Raw genomic sequence first — 22,808 nt, 5'->3', positions numbered from 1 at the left:
TGCGTGCGTGCGTGCGTGCGTACGTGCATGCGGCTCCATAATCTGACAAGGGATTATATGAGCCCTGCTGAATTAATGTCAGAATCCACAGGATCAGCACTTGGTCTGACTAGAGGGCCAGCAGAGAGAAAGAGAAACATGATTGGTGCGAGGGAGGGAGAGGTGAAGAGACAGAGAAAGACAGAATGATGGCAGGAGAGAGAGAGAGAGATGGCAGATGACAGATCCCCTCTGGTCCCACGGTACATTTCTGGGGATGGCTTGTGGACATAAGTAGTTAGTTAACTGTATGTGTCAATGGGAGCTCAACTCTGTGGTTGATCAGCTGCCTCCGTCTACCCTGTGGAGTGTACTTTTAGCTTTTGGCCGGCTTGCTAGTTGACGTTAGCAAACAAACAAACGGTTTATTGAGATTACGTATTAAAGCATTACTTATGTGCTATATAATAAGCCAGAATGTTATCTTACACAGTAGCTGTATTACCTCAGGCCACGCATGGATAACAAAACCTCAAACCAATTATGTTATGGTCCAGCATGTGAATTATGGACCATTACATTTACAGCTTAATTGCTTACAGTATTTATGCTGAATATGCTATTTCTTTGTACTGCATTAATTATATGGTAGATACTTAATGCTAATCTTGATAGTATACTGTTTTTGCAGATAGTCTACAAGAACTAGAATTAAGAACCACACAAACTTTCTTTACTGTTATTGCACTAAACTGTCATTTTACAAAGTGGTTTATCAAACATTTAATATTTAATTTTTTGTTTTGTGAGACTTTTGTGGAGTTCTCTTACTAGAATATACTATTTTATTTTTGTACAGCCTTGAGTACCACCTATATTCCCTCTGTGTATTACAGTGTAGCACACATGAGAATTACGAGTTGTGTTAGTATGTATACTGTTATCTATGAATGTACTTCCAGTAATTTTGACACTTTTTACTAGGTGAACATACTACATACTGTTTGAGTACAGTAATTTGGCTGGACCTTAGAATTTGGACGTAGTGTGGAATTAGGTAATAGTTTATGTGATGGTTTGAGGGGGTAAAAAAGTTTTTTTTACAATTATGGACAAATACGTCAGCAATGAATCAATTTAAGCACTCCTTGTGAAAAGATGCTGAGAGATTGAGGATGGAAGAGAGGGAAAGGTGGAGTCAGAGAAGGTGAGGAAGAACATTAAGGATGAAGAGCAGAAGTGACAACTAGGGATAGTCAAGAGGTGCAGATTAACCCAACCAATAAAACAGGCTGAACATAACGTGATTCTGATTGGTTGGTCAAAAATTAGAGGAAAAAGGAAATGATGAGGTTAAACAAAGAAAGAAAGCACCATTCGATATTTAGCCAGATAAAGTAAACAGTTTTGCAGGATTGCTTAATTAAAAAGTCAATCTACTGTAGAAGCCACTTCTTTCTTGCTTTGTCATTGTCATTGCTTTAGCAAGAAAGTCCAGTCTCTGGCCTTATAACAAAATGTTTTCTGCAGATGGAGATACAGAAAATGATATTAACTAAAGATGTTCACTAGGATCCCAGTGTTACTTGTCCTCCTTTCTGGGCTTATAACATTATTGGGCTACACAACATCTGCCAGACCGTTAAAAAGACATACGTTAAAATGTCCTTTTGTGAGTTTGCATGTATGTCCTCTTGAACGACCTTGTGTACATATTTCAGGGTATGTACAGGTGTTTGTGTGTCTGTGTGGGCATGAGACAGATTAGCAGTGACACACTAGTGATTAATGCTTAAATTCCTTAAAGTTGCCCAACAGTGGCATCTAGTGGAGTGATGTATAAGTTGTGTATTAAATGACCTCTGTGACTGTGTTTGTACACGTGTGTGCTCAGGTACCTTTACAAGTTAAGGGACCTTCATCTGGAGGGTGAAAATTACACTGAGGCAGCTTACACACTGCTCCTCCACTCTCGCCTGCTCAAGGTAGGACACACACACACACACACACACACACACACACACACACACACACACACACACATACACATAGGGAGCTATTTTGTCATTTTAATGCTGGAACCAGTGCCTTGCTTTGTCTAATTACTTGTCTCTCTGCCACAAATGAGTTTTTTATTAACTGATAAATTGTTACTACTTTTCTAGCCTCCAAATGATTAAGTTAGTTTATGGCATGGCATTGGCCACTTACTTCCTTCCTTTCCAGTGTGTGTGTGTGTGTGTGTGTTTGTGTCTGCGTCTGTGTCTGTGTCTGATTGTGTATGACCTCTTTTGTCCCTTCATCTCTTTTATGGCACACTTAGAAGCTCACTCAGAGGGACAGAGGAACGGGGGCATCACTCCTCCTTTCTCCGTCTAGTATCATTACATCAAAGCAGTTGAACTCTATAACGATTTTTATAATCTCCATTCATCTCCAGTGTCAATCCTGTCCTGCCCGTTTCACATTAATGGAGAGAGCAGTCTGTGTTAGACAGCATGCTTCTTCCCCTCTCTCCTAAGCAGATAGAACAGCTCCGATAAATATAAATTAGTGGTGGAGATTATTGTGCAATTTCTGTTTGGTTTATAAGTGAATGTTCTGTTTATTTGAAGATGGAAGATTAGCTATTGTATCATTTTTATGAAAAATGCTGATCATGATGCTTTTTGTTTTTGTGCATACACTGCTTATGGTGCTAAATATTGATTTATTACAACAAAGAACCTCTAAGTTAAGTTGTTCTCCCCGCTTATTTCAACATAATGATAAATGGTACAGTTAAAAACAAAGTTGGTCTGTCTGTAACGGTTTTTATACAATATATATATATATATATATATATATATATATATATATAGTGTATATACTATAGTTTGATGTATATACTATAGTTTAAGGATTCCAAAATTATACATCCCACATCTCTTTTTTTTGTCTTTGTCCTGTCCTCCATGTTTTTATCTTCCATCCTGTCATTCCAGTGGTTAGATGAGACGTGCAACCCTCAGTTTGAGTCCCACGGCTCCCAAACCCAGCGGCAGCTCAAAGAAACTCTCTATGACACCATCATCGACTACTTTGACAAGGGCAAGGTCAGCATGCTTCACTTTCCTAACTCCGCCTTCATAGAGTAATGGAAGGATTATTTTAAATGTTAATCAATGCTCCAAGATCAATTAAAGTAAAGCTTTTTATTCTGGATAATAATTTTAGCACGACAGTTGGAAAACTACCATAACTTTCTGAATTCTTTTCACAAAACGATAAAGAAATCACAATACTCATCATACACTTTTGGTTTGTTTTTGTTTTTTTTGGGGGGGGGAGCAATAACCCATAAAATCAGAAGTCAATGCACAGACCTTTATTTTGGAAGATATTCCTTTCCTGTATCAAACATTCAGTAAGTTTTCAGGATGAAACAGTGTTGCATTCTCATGCAGTTATAGTCTCTGTGCTTTACGTTGGGGTCACATTCACTTTGTTGTCTCTGAGTGCTTTATGTTTTCTGAAGCCTTGAAAGAGACATTTTCCTCCACTCTTCAGAGACCTGAAAACAGATTTTCTCGAGATGATTTCCCACCACGACAGCTGCTCCTGACGATTTATTAGCAGATGGCGTTATAGTGTAATGAAGGACACTTCTTTTTTTCCGTGTGTGTGTGTGTGTGTGTGTGTGTGTGTGTGTGTGTGTGTGTGTGTGTGTGTGTGTGTGTGTGTGTGTGTGTGTGTTTAGATGTGGGAAGAGGCCATCACTCTGTGTAAGGAACTAGCTGAACAGTACGAAAACGAGATCTTTGATTACGAGTTACTCAGCAAGAGACTGGTAATACATGACTCTCAAACCTTATCTTCTGCACAGTAATGATGCTCTCACATTGTTTTCTGTATTTCTCTCCTCCTTCTGCCCTAAATTCCCTTTATAGAGTTTGGAGATGTTCTTAGGTGGAAGACAGCATTTAAAGGAAAGGGAGAGACTTCAGGAAATCTATTCAAGTTTTGAGATTGCAGGAGCAACATATAGTAGCTCACTTCCAATGCACTTGTTGTGTAGCTAGCCCTTGTTAAATTAAATATATGAGTAAAGGAAATAAAATATGTACTGTACATTGGTCAAATAGTTGTCTATGGCTTTAACGTAAAACAAAATCTATGTTAATTGACCGGCAGCCAATGTGTAAGTTATACATTGCACACAGTTTCCTTAACCTCGAAAACTAGTGTTCCAAATAAGCAGTTTCCTGAATACATTAGTCATCTGCACTCCTTACATATTACCAGCTATCCATCCATGTTTAAAAATGAATCCTTATTTGACACTTAAAGTCCTTCAAGTGTAAAGTTCTGAAGAACTGTGGTTTGAGCTTCTACTATTACCATATAACCCCAAATGTGTGAATACTCAATGCCAAACCCCTCAGAAACATTCTTGCTTCGTCTTCTCAACCACTCTTCTGTTTTTGAGATTGCTTGCTTTGACACCACAGCAGAAGGGATTTGCTCCATGCCCAAATCTACCACCACCTTCTCTTCACCCTTCTCACCTCCCCACAGAGAATTACACTTTTTCAAACAATGGAAAACTCTCTTTCTTTCTTTATACAACTGCAGCAGTGGCTTCTCTTAGCTAATGCCAAATGTATGTGGTTGTATAAATGACAGATATTGCCCTTGGTTGCCGTGCACTTTAGTTTTTCTACATTTATCACCGTCAAAGGCCCAGCATTCTGCTGAGGGTAGCGCTGTCATTGGCACAGGCTGGTAAAACTGCAACGGCTGCATATGGTGCACATCTCTGAAACTCTCCCCTGAACATCCTCTGTCTCTCTTTCTGTCTTTGTCTCTCTGTCTGTCTCTCTCTCTCTCTCTCTCTCTCAATTAAGTTCAATTGCTTTGTTGGCATATGAATGTCAGAAAAACAATATTGCCAAAGCATCAAGGATAATAAGAAAAGAATACTTACATGCATACTTTACATATATAGAATTTATTTAGGTAAACTAAAATGTATACATTTAAAAACTACTATGTACAACTATATACTGTATGTGTGTGTGTATATATATATTAATATATATAATCCTAAATCTGTAAGAAAGAAAACAAAGACAATAAAACATGAAAAACACATGAAGTAAAGGACTAAATGAGATGACAGGGTAAACTGTGAGGACATGCTTCTCTCACTGCTTCTACAGCACTGACACTATTTTCTCCAAATGGATGTTGCGTTTTTGTTTGGTCAGATAGTGTATTAAAAACTGTAAGTTAACATTACATGCTCTCTCTCCCTCCCTCTCTCTCTCTCTCTCTCTCTCTCTCTATATATCTATCTATAGGAGAAACAAGCCAAGTTCTATGAAAACATTATGAAGATCTTAAGGCCTAAACCGGACTACTTTGCAGTGGGCTACTATGGACAGGGCTACCCTCCATTCCTCAGGGTTTGTGTTTATCACTGTTGGGGGGGAAATAAAAGCATTACAAAAAGAATGTTCTCACTTTCCGTAGTAGACGTAGAATCCCTTCTGAATCCCTGAATCCCTTCCTTGTACTGTATACAGGGGTCATAACAACATTTTCTCTCCATTATCAGCACTGAAGCTAAGTTGTTTAAAATTGCAACAGTGGACAGGTTTCTAAACACACCAGCAAGACGGTTTACAGAATGGGACATAAATACCTTCTGGGAACTTTGTGGATTAGTGGATTTTGACAAACTGCAGATATAAGATATCCCATTGTTTAAAGCTCCTACAGTATATTCATTATGTGTGTTTAGCTGCTGTGGTAAAGAATATGAGAAAGTCAGTGACTCTGTTTTTTCAGGGCAGTAAAAGGAAAGGATAGGCCCACTATAAGCCTAGGCCCACTTCGAGAAATGCAGTGTCCTATTGAACAACGTCAAAATCAGAAAAAGAGAGTGTCCCTGTGTTGATCACAGGAGAAATAAGGGCTCAATAATTATCATTAGTAACACCAGTACATTTCCTATGGCTTCAGAACAAGGTGTTTATCCACCGTGGCAAGGAGTACGAACGCAGGGAGGACTTTCAGAACCAGCTGATGAGTCAGTTCCCCAGCGCCGTGCGCCTCAACATGACCACCATGCCAGGAGACGACATCAAGAACTCTCCTCTGCAGTGTATCCTTCCGGCAGCAGATACAAAGTATTTGGGTTGCTGATATAAGATCCTGTTTTTTCCAACAGAAAATATCATGGGACCTTTTACTCTGAAACACAATAAAAACATACCAAGACATTTTTGTGTATTAGATCTATTCATCTAGACGGTATTGTTCTGAATCTCAATAAATCTTTTTTGTGTGTTTTGCTTTACCACCTCTGTGTATTAAAACCCAGCTGCTGGAGGTCTGACACATCCCTCAATTCAGATTTTTTTTTACATTCTGACACAGGGATGTTGACACCCTCCAACATGTAGTGATGTTTTATTCCTGAGTGTTTCTGAACCAGATATCCAATGCTTCACAGTGCAGCCTGTCCTCGAGATTCCTCCTCGCCTGAAGAACAAACCTGTTCCCGACCAGATTATCAAGTCAGTGAAATAGCATTACGTGCTCTAAAACAGCATAGGCAGTTTTAATGATGTTACATTTCCCTTATTGTAAATTATTTCTTTTCTTCCCTTTGTTTGACTTCAACCTCTCTCTTCCTCTCCTTCTTCTTACACCCTGTGCAGCTTCTACAAGTCCAACTACGTGCAGCGTTTTCACTATTCCAGACCGGTGAGGAAAGGACCTGTGGACCCAAACAATGAGTTTGTTGTAAGTTTTGTACTTTTTTTATATGAAAAGATTATTATCAGTCTGAAAGAAATGAGTTCCTGTTCCATAAAATAATAGGATTTTATTCAACAGCAGTGTGTGGTATATTTATACGATAAAACATCATGTTATGTTCAGATTCAGGTAATACAAAAATAGAGAGTGCCTAGTATTTAAAAACAAAAGTAAAGAACAAAAAAAAAATGGAAACACTGAGATAAAAAAGAAATAGGCCTATGCAGGACAGGTGGGAAAAAGTAGGGATGTGATTATTTTTCCCAGGGAGGATTTTTTTGTCTTCTGATACTAAGAGATATATTTATTCTTATAGTTATCTGATTTACTCTCCTTACACCAATGAGAATTACATCTTCTGAGTAAAATATTGATTGTAGGAATTGGAATTGAAGTGGACAAAAGTTACAGAAAATGGGAAGTTATTGGGAAGTCATTTAAGTAGAAGGTCCAGAGAATGTATGTGTACAGTAGTAGGTACCAGGAGTATAAAATGTGTTGCAACCTAAAACAAAAAAAAAGAAAAGCCCTGTTTTTCATACCTGCTAATGACCTTATGCCTACAAGACTTTGGGCGCCTGGGTAGCTCACCTGATAGAGAAGGCGGCCATAGATAGAAGTTTACTCCTCAACGCAGCAGCCGCGGGTTCGACCCTTTGCTGCATGTCATTCCTCCTCTCTTTCCCCTTTCATGTCTTCAGCTGTCCAATATAAATAAAGGCCTAAAATACCCCCAAAAAACTTTTAAAAAAGCAAACAAGTAATGACTTTCATGGATGTAAATATGTAAATATATGAGTCCACAATGACTCCTACATCTCTGTACCTGAGCAAAGGGAGAATGGGTCAAATAATGCTAAAAGACTGCTATGTTTTAAAAAAACAAAGAAAAAAAACACATAATGGTGACACATCCTCCCCCACATGGTCTTTATAAAGCTTAGAGGTTATATTTTGTCAATGTTGGATATGGATATTCTATTCTTCAACATTTACCATTAATCACTCCACTACAGCAAACATCTGAACAGGACTTCAAGTGTCTTAAAAAAGTTCAGACTTGAATACAAGATATCTTGATATGAATATTCACAAGTGGAAAAAAGCACATCTGATTGTTTCTTTTTTGTTCTCCTTTCCATTTCTGTGTTTTAGTCTATGTGGATTGAACGCACAACCTTCACCACTGTGTATAAGCTGCCAGGGATTCTGCGCTGGTTTGAGGCTACTGATTTGAAACATGTAAGTTTGTGGGCGGGGTTTCTACTCCATGTTTGACTTGCATGTTTGTCATGGGAAATTGCCTGATTCCAGATCTCTTTCACTGAATTTTGTATTCTCTATCTTCCACATCCCACCCTCATAACCTCCCTCCCTTATTCCGTCCCTCATTTTTTCCTTTCTCTCTCCTCCTTCTCTCTGCTCTTTACACCACTTGGATACTCCGTCCAGACTACCTTGTCTCCATTGGAGAACGCCATAGAGACCATGGAGTCCACCAATGAGAAGATTCTGACCATGATTAACCAATACCAGGCTGACTGGACCCTTCCCATCAACCCCCTCTCCATGCTGCTTAATGGCATCGTGGACCCAGCAGTCATGGGCGGCTTTGCCAAGTATGAAAAGGTAAACTGTAAAGAATCAGCCCAGTAATCCTCTCCAATGTATAGCAACTCGCAAATACACTGCTCTGGGTTAGTAAGACTTTAACAACTTTACATTGATTTTGGCTCGTTATTTTTATAGTGACTTTTTTTCCTATCTAAACAAGTACTGATTCCTGGTGACTGTGTAGAATTGTACCTAAGATTCCCCATCTCAGTGACGCTTTTTTATTTTTGTATGAAGACTATCTGGGCCTCAGGGATTACAATCTGGATCACCTCCTCAGGCTAAATTACTTTAAATTTACAAATAACATTACATGCAAGGCACTTGTTAGAGTATGGTATATTCCTAACTACAAATACTGTTAATAGTCAACATCCTACATAGGATAAGATCAGCGGGCCTGTGAAGTGCACATGTGGGTGGAAAGGCCTTGGCATTTCAAACGTGTACCCACATTTCTTTGAATTAGATTTTAATATTTCCTCTTTTATCAGGCTTTCTTTACCGAAGAGTACAATCTGCAGCACCCAGAGGACAGAGATAAACTGCTACGCCTCAAAGACCTCATCGCATGGCAGGTACTGAACACGCAAACACACGTTCTCCGACACACGTACACACCACATAGTTAATGTGTTGCTTTCATGTGGAAGTTCTGTTAACATTCAATATTTTTATTTGTAGATCCCATTACTGGGTGGAGGGATCTCTCTCCACGGGAAGAGAGTAATGGATGACCTTCGTCCTTTCCACGAGCGCATGGAGGAGTGTTTCAAACAGCTGAAGAAGAAAGTGGAGAAGGAGTACGGAGTGAGAGAGCTGGTAAGAGCGGCGGGAATAAGAATGAGAGAGGGAGAAGTGAGACAAAAAATGGGGAGAGACTTACTAAAACATGTTTTCTCTGTAATCCAAAACATTTTCTTTTTGTAAGGCGTGACGCAGTCACTGTGGTAGAGCTAATGATCCCGCAAATTAGCTGACCCAGGCCACTTTTAACGATCAAAGTACTCACAAAAGCCTCTTGGGTGTAGTGTTGAAATGGGATTTGTACCTTTAAATTTCTCCACAACCAGAACATAGTTTGGATGGTCTGACTGGGGCGAAGTATGGTCATTAACTTCTAAATTGGCTTGGGCCTTCAGGAGAGATTAAACTAATGATGATTGGAGTGTGATGTACTGTTTTATAAGTAACTTCACTTGCTTTTGCTTTTTTTTGCGTTTTCTAGTGATGTACTTCTGCTTTGTTTCACCTTCACTGTTTATGAAAAGTACTATCCTAGTAGTTTTGTCTATTTCTATGGATATTGTGTGTATATATATATTATAATGTTTAACTCTATTTCCAGCCGGAAATGGATGAGAGGAAGTCCACTCGTCCTCGCTCCATGCTGCGCTCCATTCGTCAGTCCATCATCTCCATCTCCTCCCTGCAGGGATCAGAATGTGGGACTCCAACCAAGCTCCATGCAGACAGGTAGCATACACACATATGTGTTGCAAGATTCATTTACCTGACCTTAGAGTTTAAAGAGAGCCCCAACATCTATTACAAGAACGTGTTTAATGTGTTCTAATGAATGACATGAGTTCAACCATACATCTCATCTAAAACTGCAAAGATGCATTTTTCATGGAAAATTCACTCTAGAGCAACGTGGACATGAAAAACCATCATTTTACCCATTTAATGTACTACTCGAACCCTTCCTGCCTCCTCCCAGGGACCTCAACCCTGAGTCGCCCACCTCTTGGACCTCCACCCTGCCGCGCTCCAGCGGCAGCTTGAGTGGAGGGGCAGCGGAGGGGGTGGTGCTGGTGGGCGATGCAGAGGTCAAACTGAGGAAGAGTAAGAAGAAGAAGAAGAGGAGCAGCATGATCTTCATCACAGAGGAAAGAGAAAAGATGAATACACTGGACTGCAAACGGGTGAGATTGATCTTAAGTGAGACATAGAACATGGCAGGAGAGAGGATAAAATATGAGGATAGAAAGAGAGGAAGAACGGGAAGAAATTCAGTTTAAGTAATAGAGCTGAGGATCTATGGGAGTTCTGTTGCTGAGTTTTGTGTGATCTCTGTCTCCCTCTAGCTGTCCAAGAAACAGGAGTTCCGCAGTGACACCAACTTGTCTGAGCCGAATGAAGGAAATGTGTTGCTGACCAATGCCAACTCCAGATCCCTGCCAGCCATCACAGGTGAGTAACGTGCACAAATGAACATGGTGCTGCATAGTGTGCTGTAATTAAGAAATGGCAAACTGGGAAATGTAACAGCAGTAACAGCCTGACCTAACACAAACTCTGATTTAAGGTGGCAAATTGGTGAATTGGTCATGTCAGTTGCAATGTTTTCAGAACTGGGCAGCAGTTTCATATCTCATTGTTTAAGTTACATAACCCTGCTCCTAAAAATAGTGCCCCAAACCCCAAACCACTGATGTCTCTGGCACCCTGCCCTGTTGGACAAGGCTAGCTGTGCACTAAACATACACACAGTACCACCGGTGTTGCCAGAGCACACGGTTCATCAGTAGAACAGCTGCAAGAGCACAATTTGTCACTTTAAATGGTCTGGCTGCAGAAGGAAGCAGAGATTTTCATTGTAAGCTGATTATTAGTGAGACACAAACACTAAGTCCTCAGTTGTTTCTGTGTGTAGGCCTGTCCTTGGCGGTGGTGGGGGGAGCAGAGGAGGTGGACTCTGCCAGAGCCCGGAGGGACAGTAAGAGCATTTCCGTATGTGTGACCTCTGATCGAACAGCGGACAGACGCTCAAGGGGCGTCATTAACCTCCTTTTCAAGTCCATGGTGAGCCCAACAGGTTTAATGCGGTTTCAAAAAGAAACATCACGTTGTAATACAAGAATGTGAACTACAGTTTTGTTATAAATTGGTTACATTTTGGGCAATACACTGATTTGCTTTTTTGCCGAGACTGAAGATGGAAGATACCACTCCGATGTATGTGTGCTAAATATAAAGCTACAGACAGGGGTTGGTTAGCTTAGCATAAAGAGTAAAAACAGGAGGTAACAGTTTCCCTGGCTCTGTCCAATAGTAAACAATACTATACTGTGTTTGTGCTAAGACAGCCGGCAGCTAGCTGTCTTCATATTTATTGTACAGATGAGCCAGGAGCAGTGGTATTGATCATTTCATCTAACTCTTGGCCAGAAAGCAAATAAGTATTTTCCCCAAAATCTTACCTAGATTATTTCAAACACTGTTGAAATGTAAACCTACGGTGTATAAATTATTTTTTTAACATTTGCACTCCAACACAATATTCCAAAGTAAAATCATTTTTAGTCATTTTTACCCTTAACTAGCTTAGTAAAACCTTGTGTTTACATTATGATTGTTTCCATGTTTCAACAGAGCTCCAAATCCGACGATGTGAAGCCCAGTGATTCAGCCAAAGACAGTGCCAATCATTTCTGAAATCCATTTTTTATTTTTTATTTTCTATCTAGTTCACACGCTCTCACGCACGCACGCACGCACACACGCTCTCACTCACTCACTCACTCACTCACTCACTCACTCACTCACTCACTCACTGTCTGCCTGTCTCAGTTTTGCTGTTGCCTTAACATGATTGATTTAGCCTGTCAATAAAGACTATTCTTGTGGCATAACTTTTTTCCTGGTAATTTAAATGATTTCCAGTGAAGCTGAGAAATGCCATTTTACAGCTTTGAAATCAATTCTGCTTCTTCCAGAATGAACAACCACAAACCATCCTGCCAACATGCCTGATGGAAAAGCTTTTTATTATACGGTTTTCAGCATTGTATTGACTGACTGAAGTTAATGGGAAAATAATCATTTGATGAAGCACAAAGATTGTTGTATCCTTCCAAAGGACTTTAAACCGGAAAGGCTGCCAAAAAAGCTTTGGCGCTGATACAACAAAATAAAAGAAAGGTAGGAATTAAAAAACAACAGGGAGCTACAAACTGTGGAGGCCACTGTTACTGCTACAGCATTTGTTCTGTGCACACAAAGAGGAGAAACTGTTTAATATGTATTTTCTCCAATCATATTGGATATGGTGTATGCGTTGGAACAACCATTTACTTTTATTTAGAAATTTGAATCAATTCATAGTTTGACATTTGTTGCTAATCAACTTCTGGCTCTAGTTTAATATATAGTATATAGTCTTCATCTCTGCAATGTCATCACAAAACTATAGCTTTTTCTCCAAAAATGTACTTAAGTAAAAGTTATGCTTCATTAATTCCTACTTCAACAATTTACTGAAAAATGTCACCTAAGTACATTTAACTGAGTAAATGTGCTGTATTTATATAGCATTTTTCTAGTCTTAACAACTAAAGCGTTTTTACATCATACAGGATACATTCACCGTTCACACACATTTATACACTGGGGCCGAGGCTGCCGTAAAAGGTGACACCTGCTCATCAGATAAACTCTGACGCATATTCACACTCCGATGCGCAGCACCGGGGGCAGCTCGGGGTTCAGTGTCTTGCCCAAGGACACTTTGACATGGGACTGCAGGGCAAGGGATCGAACCAACAATTTTTCGATTGGCAGGCAACCGCTCCACCACTGAGACACAGCCACCCACTATGCTCATGAAAAGAAAGCATATACGCCTTATTCTTGAAATGTTGAGCTGTTTCTTTAAACTTGACACATAATGACCGGTATATTTGTCAAGATGTATGAAACTTCACACAACATCCACACAGGGTAATTTATACTTAGATGATGTCATACGTGTTGGTTGGTCTTTTGTTGGGTCACCACAAAATGCTTGATAGTAATTGAGTATCGGAGTTGCCGGCTCTGCTGTGTGAGTTAGCCCTTAAAGGAACACACTGACTTATTTGGACTTCAGCTTTTTCACCATATCCCCCAGAGTTACATAAATCCATACATACCCTTCTCATCTCCGTGCGTGTTGTAACTCTGTCTGATACGCACACTGCTAGCCAAGCTAAGCACAGATCCTGAGGGTAACCAGATACAACTAGCCTACTGCTCCCAATAAAAGCCAAAATAATGCCAACATTTTCATATTTACACGTTGTGATTTGTACAGTCACAGCCATCTTCTAACCGTGTACTGGGAACTGTTCTCAGAAGGCAAAACACTGCTACTTCTGCTACTTGGGCGGAGGGATTTGCTCACAGCAAATCCCTCTCAGCGTCTCAGCACCTGAGACGCTGACCATTGGTGAGTAGCAGAGAGTTTGCCTGGAGTTTCCTCAGAGTTGGAGTAGTAATCACTCCGCCCAAGTAGCAGTGCTTAGCCTTCTGACAATTGTTCCCAGTATGTATATGGTTAGAAGATGGCTATGTCTCATGTGATCTTGTTATTTGTACATGAAGTGACTATACAAATCACAACATTGAACGTAAATAGGAACATGTTGGTGTTGTTTTGTCACTTATTGGGTGCAGCAGGCTAGATGGAGCCAGTTACCTCCAGCATCTGTGCTGAGGATAGCGGTGGGTGAGTCAGACAGAGTTACGACCCGCACAGAGATGAGAAGAGTATGTATGGATTTATTTAACACTGGGGCATATGGTGAATAAATCCCAATAAGTCAGCGTGTTCCTTTAAAGTTGTAAAATACTGTGTGATTTGTAATCAATGTTGATGTTGCTAGATACAAGAGTAAGAGGGAGTATAAATAATGTAAGAACAGCCCAGGATGGAAATGTCCCCAGGGACAGTGTCTGTACGGCTCCCTGGGCCAGAGGAAAAAAGCTAACTAAGAGTGTGATGAGCTGATTTCCCCTTTTCTCGTGCAGCAGAAGAAAGAATGTGAGTAGAGGACACATTCCACCCTCAAGGCCCGTGTAGGACTTTATTTAATGACTTGAGTTATCTTGACCTCACTTAGTTTATTGTTTTATACCCAGGTGAACAGTCATTTTGTAGGTCTATCCTGGCTCATTCTAAATGCATATAACTAAACCCCTTCAAAATCCTGACAGACAGTGAAGACGTGAGGTGGGTAGGAAACAGGCTTAAATCTTAGTTTTCTCCTTGGACTTTAGTGACATTTTACTAACAATATTAAGATCAATTGTTAAAAGAGCGGACAGGCTGTATGTTCTTCTAAATCGGTGTCATACAACTCTGTGCGGCATTATTACTGTGCTGCATAGCTCATGTGTCGGACGTGTCATGTCACCATTTTAATAACTTGCATGGCATTGTTTGACATTTTATCAAGATCTCACCATGATTGTTGTATTTTATGTATGTCTCAGTGCATGTTGCTGCTCTACGTGTTTGCATTGCAAAAAATGGCTATGATCAGTACTGCTGATCTGGGTTTTGTTGCTTCGTATTGCCTGCTTGCTGTTTCCTGTTGCTATGGTATCAAAACATCTTGCCAAAATACTACAGCTGAAAACACTGCCACATTTACAGTAATGTTGATTCATGTGCGTTGTCCATATATACATAAGTGAAATAAAATGAAATAATGTATCCCCTGCATTGGTTAAAGGGCATCACGTTAGGCTGTTTTAATGATTCATAGATGTGGATGATATCACATTTGCCTAGTGGTAGTTTTTATTTCCTCACAATATCTCTGTCCCCTGGGAGGGCTGCTGACAGTCAGGGTAATTATGAACAATGGAGACATTTTTCCTTTCCCTTAATAATACTGTCATTATCTGGTGCCCTGATGACCAACAGCTTTCTCAACATTTTTCTCAACATCCAATTTAAAGTTGCAGAGTAGCCTTTTAATACTCATCCCGCAGTCTTGTACTGCAATACTAGAGTCTGGAGTGTAGCTCTTTTGATCAAACTATTGCTCCGTGACCACAGGGTGATTTTAGTACACAGACATTTATCTCACTTCTGTAAAAAAAGGGAAGGATTGGTGGCTAAATTAAATGAAATGCTGCATATTCTCGCGGGGAATGAAGGAACTGCTTTGCATCACTGACCAACAAATTCATTCCCATCTAAAATATCAAGACTTTCCTGGAAATGCTGGTCCACAAAATCTCTGTTGTGTAAAGAAAGAAATATGTAAAACATTGCATTTTTTAAATACATAAGTAAGATGCTAGCTCACAAAGCTATCAGTGATTTATTTGAAAACTTGCTCAACACCTCTAATTGGCTTGTGGCTATATTCATGATATGCATATCAAAGTTAATGAGCTTTTTTGCATTCCAGGTGGAAACCTGTCAGAAACTCTACACACAACTTCTGCAATTATTATTTAGTTTTTACTTCAGCCTCTGAAGGCATGTCCGAGTCTTTTGATGTAGATTCAAGCTTTTATTGGAACTGTCTTTTAGTTTGGCGCAATAACTTACATGTCACATTATCTGGTGTAACTTGTGTGCTTGGATCAGATCTTGCTTACTGCATTCTGAAGCATGGCATCCAACTCCACTGAATCTGTAAAGGCGCTCTCTTCTGTTTAGTTCAGATCGTTGGGTCAACCGGTCAGACAACCTAGACTATTACATTTGCCAGTGTTGTGTCTGGTTAAAGCACATAATGTGTCCTTGCACAAACTACTGTTAAAATGACTAAACTAAAAAACATATTAATATCCTGAATGAAATCCTCAGAGCACCTTGCAGGCTTTTTTATAAGGTATTGATCAGCAATCACTGCTGAGTTACAGGTAATAAGCACATTTTGTTTCAGTGTGATGGAATTTGGAAAATTTTAAAAGACTCAAAGAAATTATAAGAAATCAATTTCATTGTCAAAAGCATAGGATGTTGTATTCTAAAGATTAAAAGACGGACATGAGTTGTTTTGTCTGCAGTATGATGTAGAAAACAATCTTGCTTCCCCAATTTCCAGTGAATACCCCTGTTTTATAGAAATGTCAAAGATGACAAAGTAAATTAAAGTACTTCTGTGATTCCTGAGTATTCTGTACACAACATGCAGAAAAAGACAGCTTGTGAGCAGGATTTCTATCTGTAGAAACATATGTTAAAGCCTGGTTTTACACCCCCAAAAATCTAACAAACTTTAATAAGTTCATGTAAGTAAACAAATGTGCAGATGCTTAGACAAAAGCCTTATTCCAAATATTTGATGTGATCAAATGATCCAATAAATTGAAAGACACATGCATATACTGTATACATACAATGCTGGAGGCTGTGGATCGACTGATCTGTGTGTGTGTGTGTGTGTGTGTGTGTGTGTGTGTGTGTGTGTGTGTGTGTGTGTGTGTGTGTGTGTGTATATATATATATATTCATACAAACACTAAACAATAGCTTGTTAGCGATTCCCCCAGAAAGCTAAAATCATCAAAGACTCAAAAGAGTGGATGTTAAACTCCGTTTGAAATGTTACTGTCAGGAGACATGATTAAAGCACGATTGAACATGAAAAGGTCTTTTGTTTGTTTAGGATGGAGTGAAGTGGTCAGTAAATGGTTGATGCACTCATTGTGGGCTTTTTAATATCTGAGCACAGCTGCACTGAGATCTGCTGATCTGAGTCTGTGTCAGCCTGAGTGGAGGGTGACAGACACCACTGAGCAGCTCCACTCTGTCAGAAAGCACAATTTATTTCATAATGAGCAGTTGATGGCAAAGTAATAATGGTGGTAATTTGAAAACAGTGATATCAATTTGTGGTGCAGTGAAGGCAAACTCATTTACCGCTAATTTCAAGCAAATTATAGATTAGCATCAGAAATCCTTATGAGCTTTGTCATTGTTATTGAAATTGTGGCAGTGCAAACACTGAATCATATCACAGTAACTGACTTAGCGTGTAGGTCTGAGGAAGGCAGGATCACATCTCTGCAGCATCATATTGAGAGTTGTAGTTATGATTATTGCTCACTGGGGGGCAGTAAAGCATTGATATGAGGCTTTAATGGAGCTGGATTGGTCACATACACCAGGATGTTTGCTGTAAAAAAAAAAATGTAAAAAATATAAAGCATTGCAGCAATTCTCTGATTAACTTTCAGCATGTTAAAGACTAAGTGACGGAAGGTGTAGTTGTTTTATCCGTACATTTTGAGTGTTTTCTCACATTAGAGAGGCTTCAGTAAATCTCTGCTTCTCACACCTGCTGGAGATTTTAGTCCCAAGGAAGTATCACCTTACGTCATGTCAGGGGCTTTCTGCTCATCCCCACTCCCGGCCAGCATCCTCATCAAGATTGCCGCCATCCAGCTGAAACATGTGGGTAACTCATAACTATAGAACTGATTATATAAATGAAGCATACTGTGCACAGGCTTCTTCACTATTATCCTTCACCGCGAAATTCACTTTCTCCTGTTGGCCGCTGAACCCTTTAACATCTGACATCACACATGGGCTTAACACCTGAATTGTTCTTGAAGCTCATAAGAGAATAAAGAGTGTTATGAGCTATCTTTTGTCTTCCATCTTGGAATTAAATGGTAACAATTAGGTCTAACATATTGGAATTTTGCCCTTTCAAAGTTACATTAATGCACAAGGACAGTTTTCTTATTCCCTCAGATCTCAGTTTGCCTTTGGTCAGCAGGGTTTGGATATATGCTTCCCTGCCTCCAGCCTGGGTCCTGAATCGTAATCCAGTTAGTCTTTGTGTTTGTGCAGGCAAAGTTTGCGTTAGGCAAAAATATAAATGTCACATTAAGTGTGTCCTTGGTGCCTGGTAATAATATCACAGAGTGGGAACAGTGCTAAAGAAGCACAGCCATTGTACTAGAAAGTATTCCTTTCTCCTTCTGTCTGCCTTTCTCTGAGTTGATAGCTAAACCCTAACTTAACTTTTCTTATATGGTTATGTTAACACCAACAGGATGGGTAAGATTATTTTTGTGTGAGTTTGTGTTGAACTCTCAAAAGTGTAAATGAGTAGAAACAGTAGATATGTACCTGAACTCACGGTGGCTTTAAAGGGTGCTATGCAGTTTTGCTTTTTGCTCACAGGTTTCTCTGTAGAGCTCCCTCTACAGCTTTGGAATCGACATTTGGCAGCTCCTATGTTTACTTGTCTGACTAGCTTGGTCAGTCCGCCGCTTCCTCTTTCTCTGTTCCTCCAGCAGTGCTTTCTTAAGTTAAAAAACTCTGAAAAAAAAAACTCCATCCCTACCTGTTGTTCCTAATTGGGCATACGTGTGCATTGCTGTGAAGCAATCTGTCGCATCGCAAGACATGATATCACACAAGACTTCCAGATGCTGAGTCCGGCGACTCCCCGGCCGAAGGCTGGAAGGATAGCTTTGGATCACCATTCAACTTGAAAAAAAGTCATATAACTATTCCAATGACTCCGAGGCTGTTCAGTTAAGGTAAATTAAGCTAAAAAAAATGGCACAATTCCCCTTTAAGAGCTGCTTATTTCATTGAAATTCCCACTCTAGCCTATAGAGTGCAGTGTTGAAATGTGCCAGCATTGAGCACTTCCACTCTGGCTGATGGGTAAGCTAACGTGTTAGGAATGAAAGCTGTTGAATAGTCGAGACAACTCTGTAAATCAAGTCTGATAACAGTACGGTTATCAGCCGTCTTCCCACCCTCTCTTCTTCTACTGTCATTTCTCTAGCCTCTCTATGCCTTCTTGTAATTGCTTTGTTCTTGCTTTGCCAACAATTCATCCCTCTCCTCTTCACTCTCTCCAGCCCATTTTGCCCTCCCTCTAAAACTCTTGAAACACTCTCCATCTCTCTGACAGGTTTCACACACAGCTGATGGGGGAGCAGAAAGTGGAACTGTGCTGCTGTGAGTTTTAATGGGGCTCATCTGTAATCCTTAATCTGACAGTTCATCAAAGCAGATCATGCATGCTCACCAGGATGCATGTGAGTGTAATGTACCACATGTTGTCTGTGCCTGCAGGCTAATGAGTAGGGGTATGTATGATATCCTATAGCAGCACAGATGCTGTATGATATATATAGTTCAGCGTAAAATTGTGACTGAGTTGTAGTATTTCATTCAATGCACAAATTACCGTACACATCTAGGTGTTTGCGTTCTCATAATTTCACTGTGTTTTGTTTTTAATTTTGTATATAGAGAATATAGAAACAGAGATGTATTTGGTGGAAATCTCTGTTGCAAAATTAAAATTTCACACCACTAAAAGGGAGAGCAGGAAGAGATCAACGCAAACCCCAAAAACTTCATAACGCAGTCCAATGTTAACTACAGTCTAGCATGTGTACTGGTGGAGCATCAACTACATGAGCCAGTCAATGTCCCACATGCTGTGTGTGAAGTGAGACAACATGCAACACTACCAACGTTTGGATCTGATGTGATCTTTGTAGGACACCTGTCAATGTGTTCGCCAGGCACCAGCTGCTCTACTTTAGCAGAAAAGCCAAGACATACTGTATGTACTGTACAGAGCAAACCAAATAACCTGTGGTATGAGCAGTATGGTATTTTAGATTCAGGATCAGAGTCTAATGTGTACTTTTACACTTGTCTGTATCCCAACATTCTTTTCTCTTGCCATGCAGAAGTGAGTTAATTGAAAGTTGTAATCAGCATGAGTCAGCACTTTTAATCAGTCATAACAGCAGTAAAGCCCATTAGTTTGTGAGTAATCAGGATTTGTGTCAAACTACATGCTGTGTAATGGTTGAGGACTCAAAGTTGAGCCGGAAATACTCAGATTTCAATACTACAGTATAGCCTGTGAAATACTGAAGTGACAAAATGTTTGTTTAAAAAATAAGGTGGTGCTGAGCTGATATGTATAGCCATGACTAAGACCATACAAATTGGACCAGATCTCACGTCTCAACCTGCCCGGGCTGTGACACTGCAGGCAGACATTTGATTTCCACCAGACAGGAGCAGTGAGGGCAGCAGCTCTAGCTCAGTTTGATCGGATGGAATTACAGTTTGGTAAGCCATCCATGTCATCCTGCAAAACGCTTTATAGAAGTGAGACTAACAAGAGTGACATTCACAGGTAGCAGAAGGGCAGGCATCCTCAGAGAATCACCACCTAATTGGTGATGGCCATACTCAAGTAAGCTCAGCACCTGCAATGTGCGGTGCCACGCAACTTGTGTGTGTCTGTTTTGTGGCACTTAATTATGCTACCAGCTATCTCCTTGGCCTAATGACAGTATGTGCATGCCAGAGACACAATGCCTGCAGAGAGGAGGAAATGGAGAGGAAGTAAGCTTGAGGTAGACTGAAATGAGAGAATATTATCTGTCGGTGGAGGAAAGAAATGTGGTGAGCCAGTGATCGAGGTGCTCTGTGTTGAGAATTTTAAACTGGGGTTTCAATTTTGATAAAAACAATGCAAGAATCATTAATTTGTATATCATCTATCTTGCTTTAGTCGGCTTGTTTAGACGTTGAGCTTCCTACTAAAAAAGCTTTTAGGCTCAAAATATTGAATGTAGAGTCATATGCCACACACACACACACACACACACACACACACTAACATGTAAAAGTGTTTTTCCAACTAAACTGTAGAGTTGGGTTCCCGCAGTGTTAACCCCAGTAGGGGGATGTGGTTGTTGCTTATGTAAGAAATTGCCTGTTACTAAAGGCTGAGAACTCTATTCTACTCCCTGGCAGGAAAATGGTCCATGTTTTGCTCCCTGGTTTCCACCAATCACAGGCCGCTATTGATCCATTGATCCATTCAAAGGAGATTGTTTGATTTCTATTGTGCATTGGGAATTGTGCAAGTTTTACAGCTCAAAGAAAAATGGTAAAACGGGATTACCTTAGACAATGAGGATGGCACTTGACAAACGCACTTTTTGGGCCAAATTGTAGCTTCGACATATGAAAAACAAAATATGAACTATAATTTCATACTACGCAGTTTAAATACTATGTTTTGTCCAAGTTATTAAGCAACAAAAGTTCAAATGTATTCTTATCAATAAATGCGCACAGGAATATAATGAAAAAGTAATGATGGGATAAAAACACAACAATAATACTTTAACACTAATATTAAAGTGTAAGTCTCACCAAATTGCAAATTAGGATGTTTTTGTGAATGGACCCGAGTCAAACACAGATCGACACGTTTTGACTGGCAAGATAGTGGCGTCCGGAAAAACCAACTTTTGAAGTGAATTGTTCAAAACCTTTCTTTTAAGTAAACTCTGTGCACACAAACAATGTTATCAATGCTTGGGTTCATGTGTGGAGACCCTGGTAATACTTCAAGCAAAGTTTCATGTTGTGTCGAGCCTTCTTATTGTTTTAAAAATAGGGATTTTGATGCTATCATAGTAGTGGCCCAGGCTCTCCCATTCAAAAGCCCATTAGACAAAAAATGGAAATACAGTAAATCTTAAAAGTGGCCTTTCCGTTGTAATTATGCTTCTAAACAAAGGTTTGACACGGCCCCATTCACAAAAACACCCTAGGTTGCATTTTGATGAGAGTTCCGCTTTAAAGTACTATATTTGGCAAGGCATCATGTGTACATAGTGAGGTTTTGATGAGTTAGTGGGTGACGCTTCTTTGATGTAAATCAAATTGAATTAGCAGTATCATGGGTTAAACACAAACTTCTGACTGTGAGCACATGTTCTCATCCAGCATATTAAAAGAATGTGAAGTCCAGGCACCATGTTGGGCTCAAGCTTGTGAAGTGTGCATACAGTACGATCAGGAGACTTCATCGTAAAAAGTCACATCTTGGTCATTAATGCAAATATACTTCCAGCGATCCACAGGGGAAATGAGCGCTCGTCTCTGGGGAATCACCCTGGGTATCTGACTGTCCACCCACTGATTAGGCAGTTGTCACCAGAGGCCTGGTTGCCAAGGTAACTGCCTTCTGTCACCTCCCGTTCTTAATGCTTCCTGCTGCTCTCCACTCTCTGCTGCGCTCTCACTCTCCTACTCTGCTTGTCTTTTTCTTTTCAAAGGGCAAGTGCTTGCAAACTTATTGTGCACGTGTGTGTGATTCTTCATGTATATGTCTGTATGCGTATGTCTGTGGGTGTGTATAACTCTGTCTCTGTGTGTGTGTGTGTGTCCGTACCAGCATGTCTGTGTTATCAGTCACACAGAGTGGCCACTGCCTCCCCTGGTGATGGACTGTGATGCCAGTCTGTCAGCAGCTCACAACACGTCTGTCGGTACTGAGCTGGAAAGTAAGAAAGAGTTGTTGGTGTTCATTCACCCTTCCCTTTCCCCACCTTCCTTCTTTCCTACCTTTTTGTTTCCTTCTTCCAATTGTTGTTTTCTCTATCCCCCCCTCTGTGTAGATGTGTTTTTTATTAAATTTTCCATTCATTTTTGTCTCTCCTTTTTCCTCTTTCCTCAGTTATTTTTTTTTCTCTCGAGTGCTTTCGTTCATTTTCTTCTCTGGTGCACTATTTTTTCCCTTAACCTTTTCCTCCCTACTTGTTTTTGTACCAACATTTTTTCCTCCTTTCTCTGTATTTGGCTTCCTGCTTTGTGTCCTAAC

The 22,808-nt window shown here is 40.0% G+C and overlaps 1 protein-coding gene across 1 annotated transcript in view; it reads left to right on the top strand.

Moving 5' to 3' along the window:
* Positions 1–12,036, top strand: part of LOC117951605 (dedicator of cytokinesis protein 2) — a 93,053-nt gene extending 81,017 nt beyond the window's left edge. Inside the window, exons 35-50 of the mRNA XM_034883379.1 lie at positions 1,866–1,964; positions 2,964–3,074; positions 3,719–3,808; positions 5,322–5,426; positions 5,986–6,127; positions 6,461–6,542; positions 6,687–6,771; positions 7,942–8,028; positions 8,239–8,415; positions 8,895–8,978; positions 9,085–9,222; positions 9,749–9,876; positions 10,124–10,328; positions 10,491–10,596; positions 11,060–11,208; positions 11,779–12,036. Coding sequence (XP_034739270.1) covers positions 1,866–1,964; positions 2,964–3,074; positions 3,719–3,808; positions 5,322–5,426; positions 5,986–6,127; positions 6,461–6,542; positions 6,687–6,771; positions 7,942–8,028; positions 8,239–8,415; positions 8,895–8,978; positions 9,085–9,222; positions 9,749–9,876; positions 10,124–10,328; positions 10,491–10,596; positions 11,060–11,208; positions 11,779–11,841 — 1,851 coding nt within the window. The 3' untranslated portion in view covers positions 11,842–12,036. The remainder of the gene's footprint in view (positions 1–1,865; positions 1,965–2,963; positions 3,075–3,718; positions 3,809–5,321; positions 5,427–5,985; positions 6,128–6,460; positions 6,543–6,686; positions 6,772–7,941; positions 8,029–8,238; positions 8,416–8,894; positions 8,979–9,084; positions 9,223–9,748; positions 9,877–10,123; positions 10,329–10,490; positions 10,597–11,059; positions 11,209–11,778) is intronic.
* The last annotated feature ends 10,772 nt before the right edge of the window (positions 12,037–22,808 follow it).

This window comes from Etheostoma cragini, chromosome 10, assembly GCF_013103735.1.
Source record: "Etheostoma cragini isolate CJK2018 chromosome 10, CSU_Ecrag_1.0, whole genome shotgun sequence".
Taxonomy (NCBI): Eukaryota; Metazoa; Chordata; class Actinopteri; order Perciformes; family Percidae; genus Etheostoma; species Etheostoma cragini.
The sequence above is the reverse complement of the archived record's forward strand: the minus strand, read 5'-3'. Positions and strand labels throughout refer to the sequence as shown.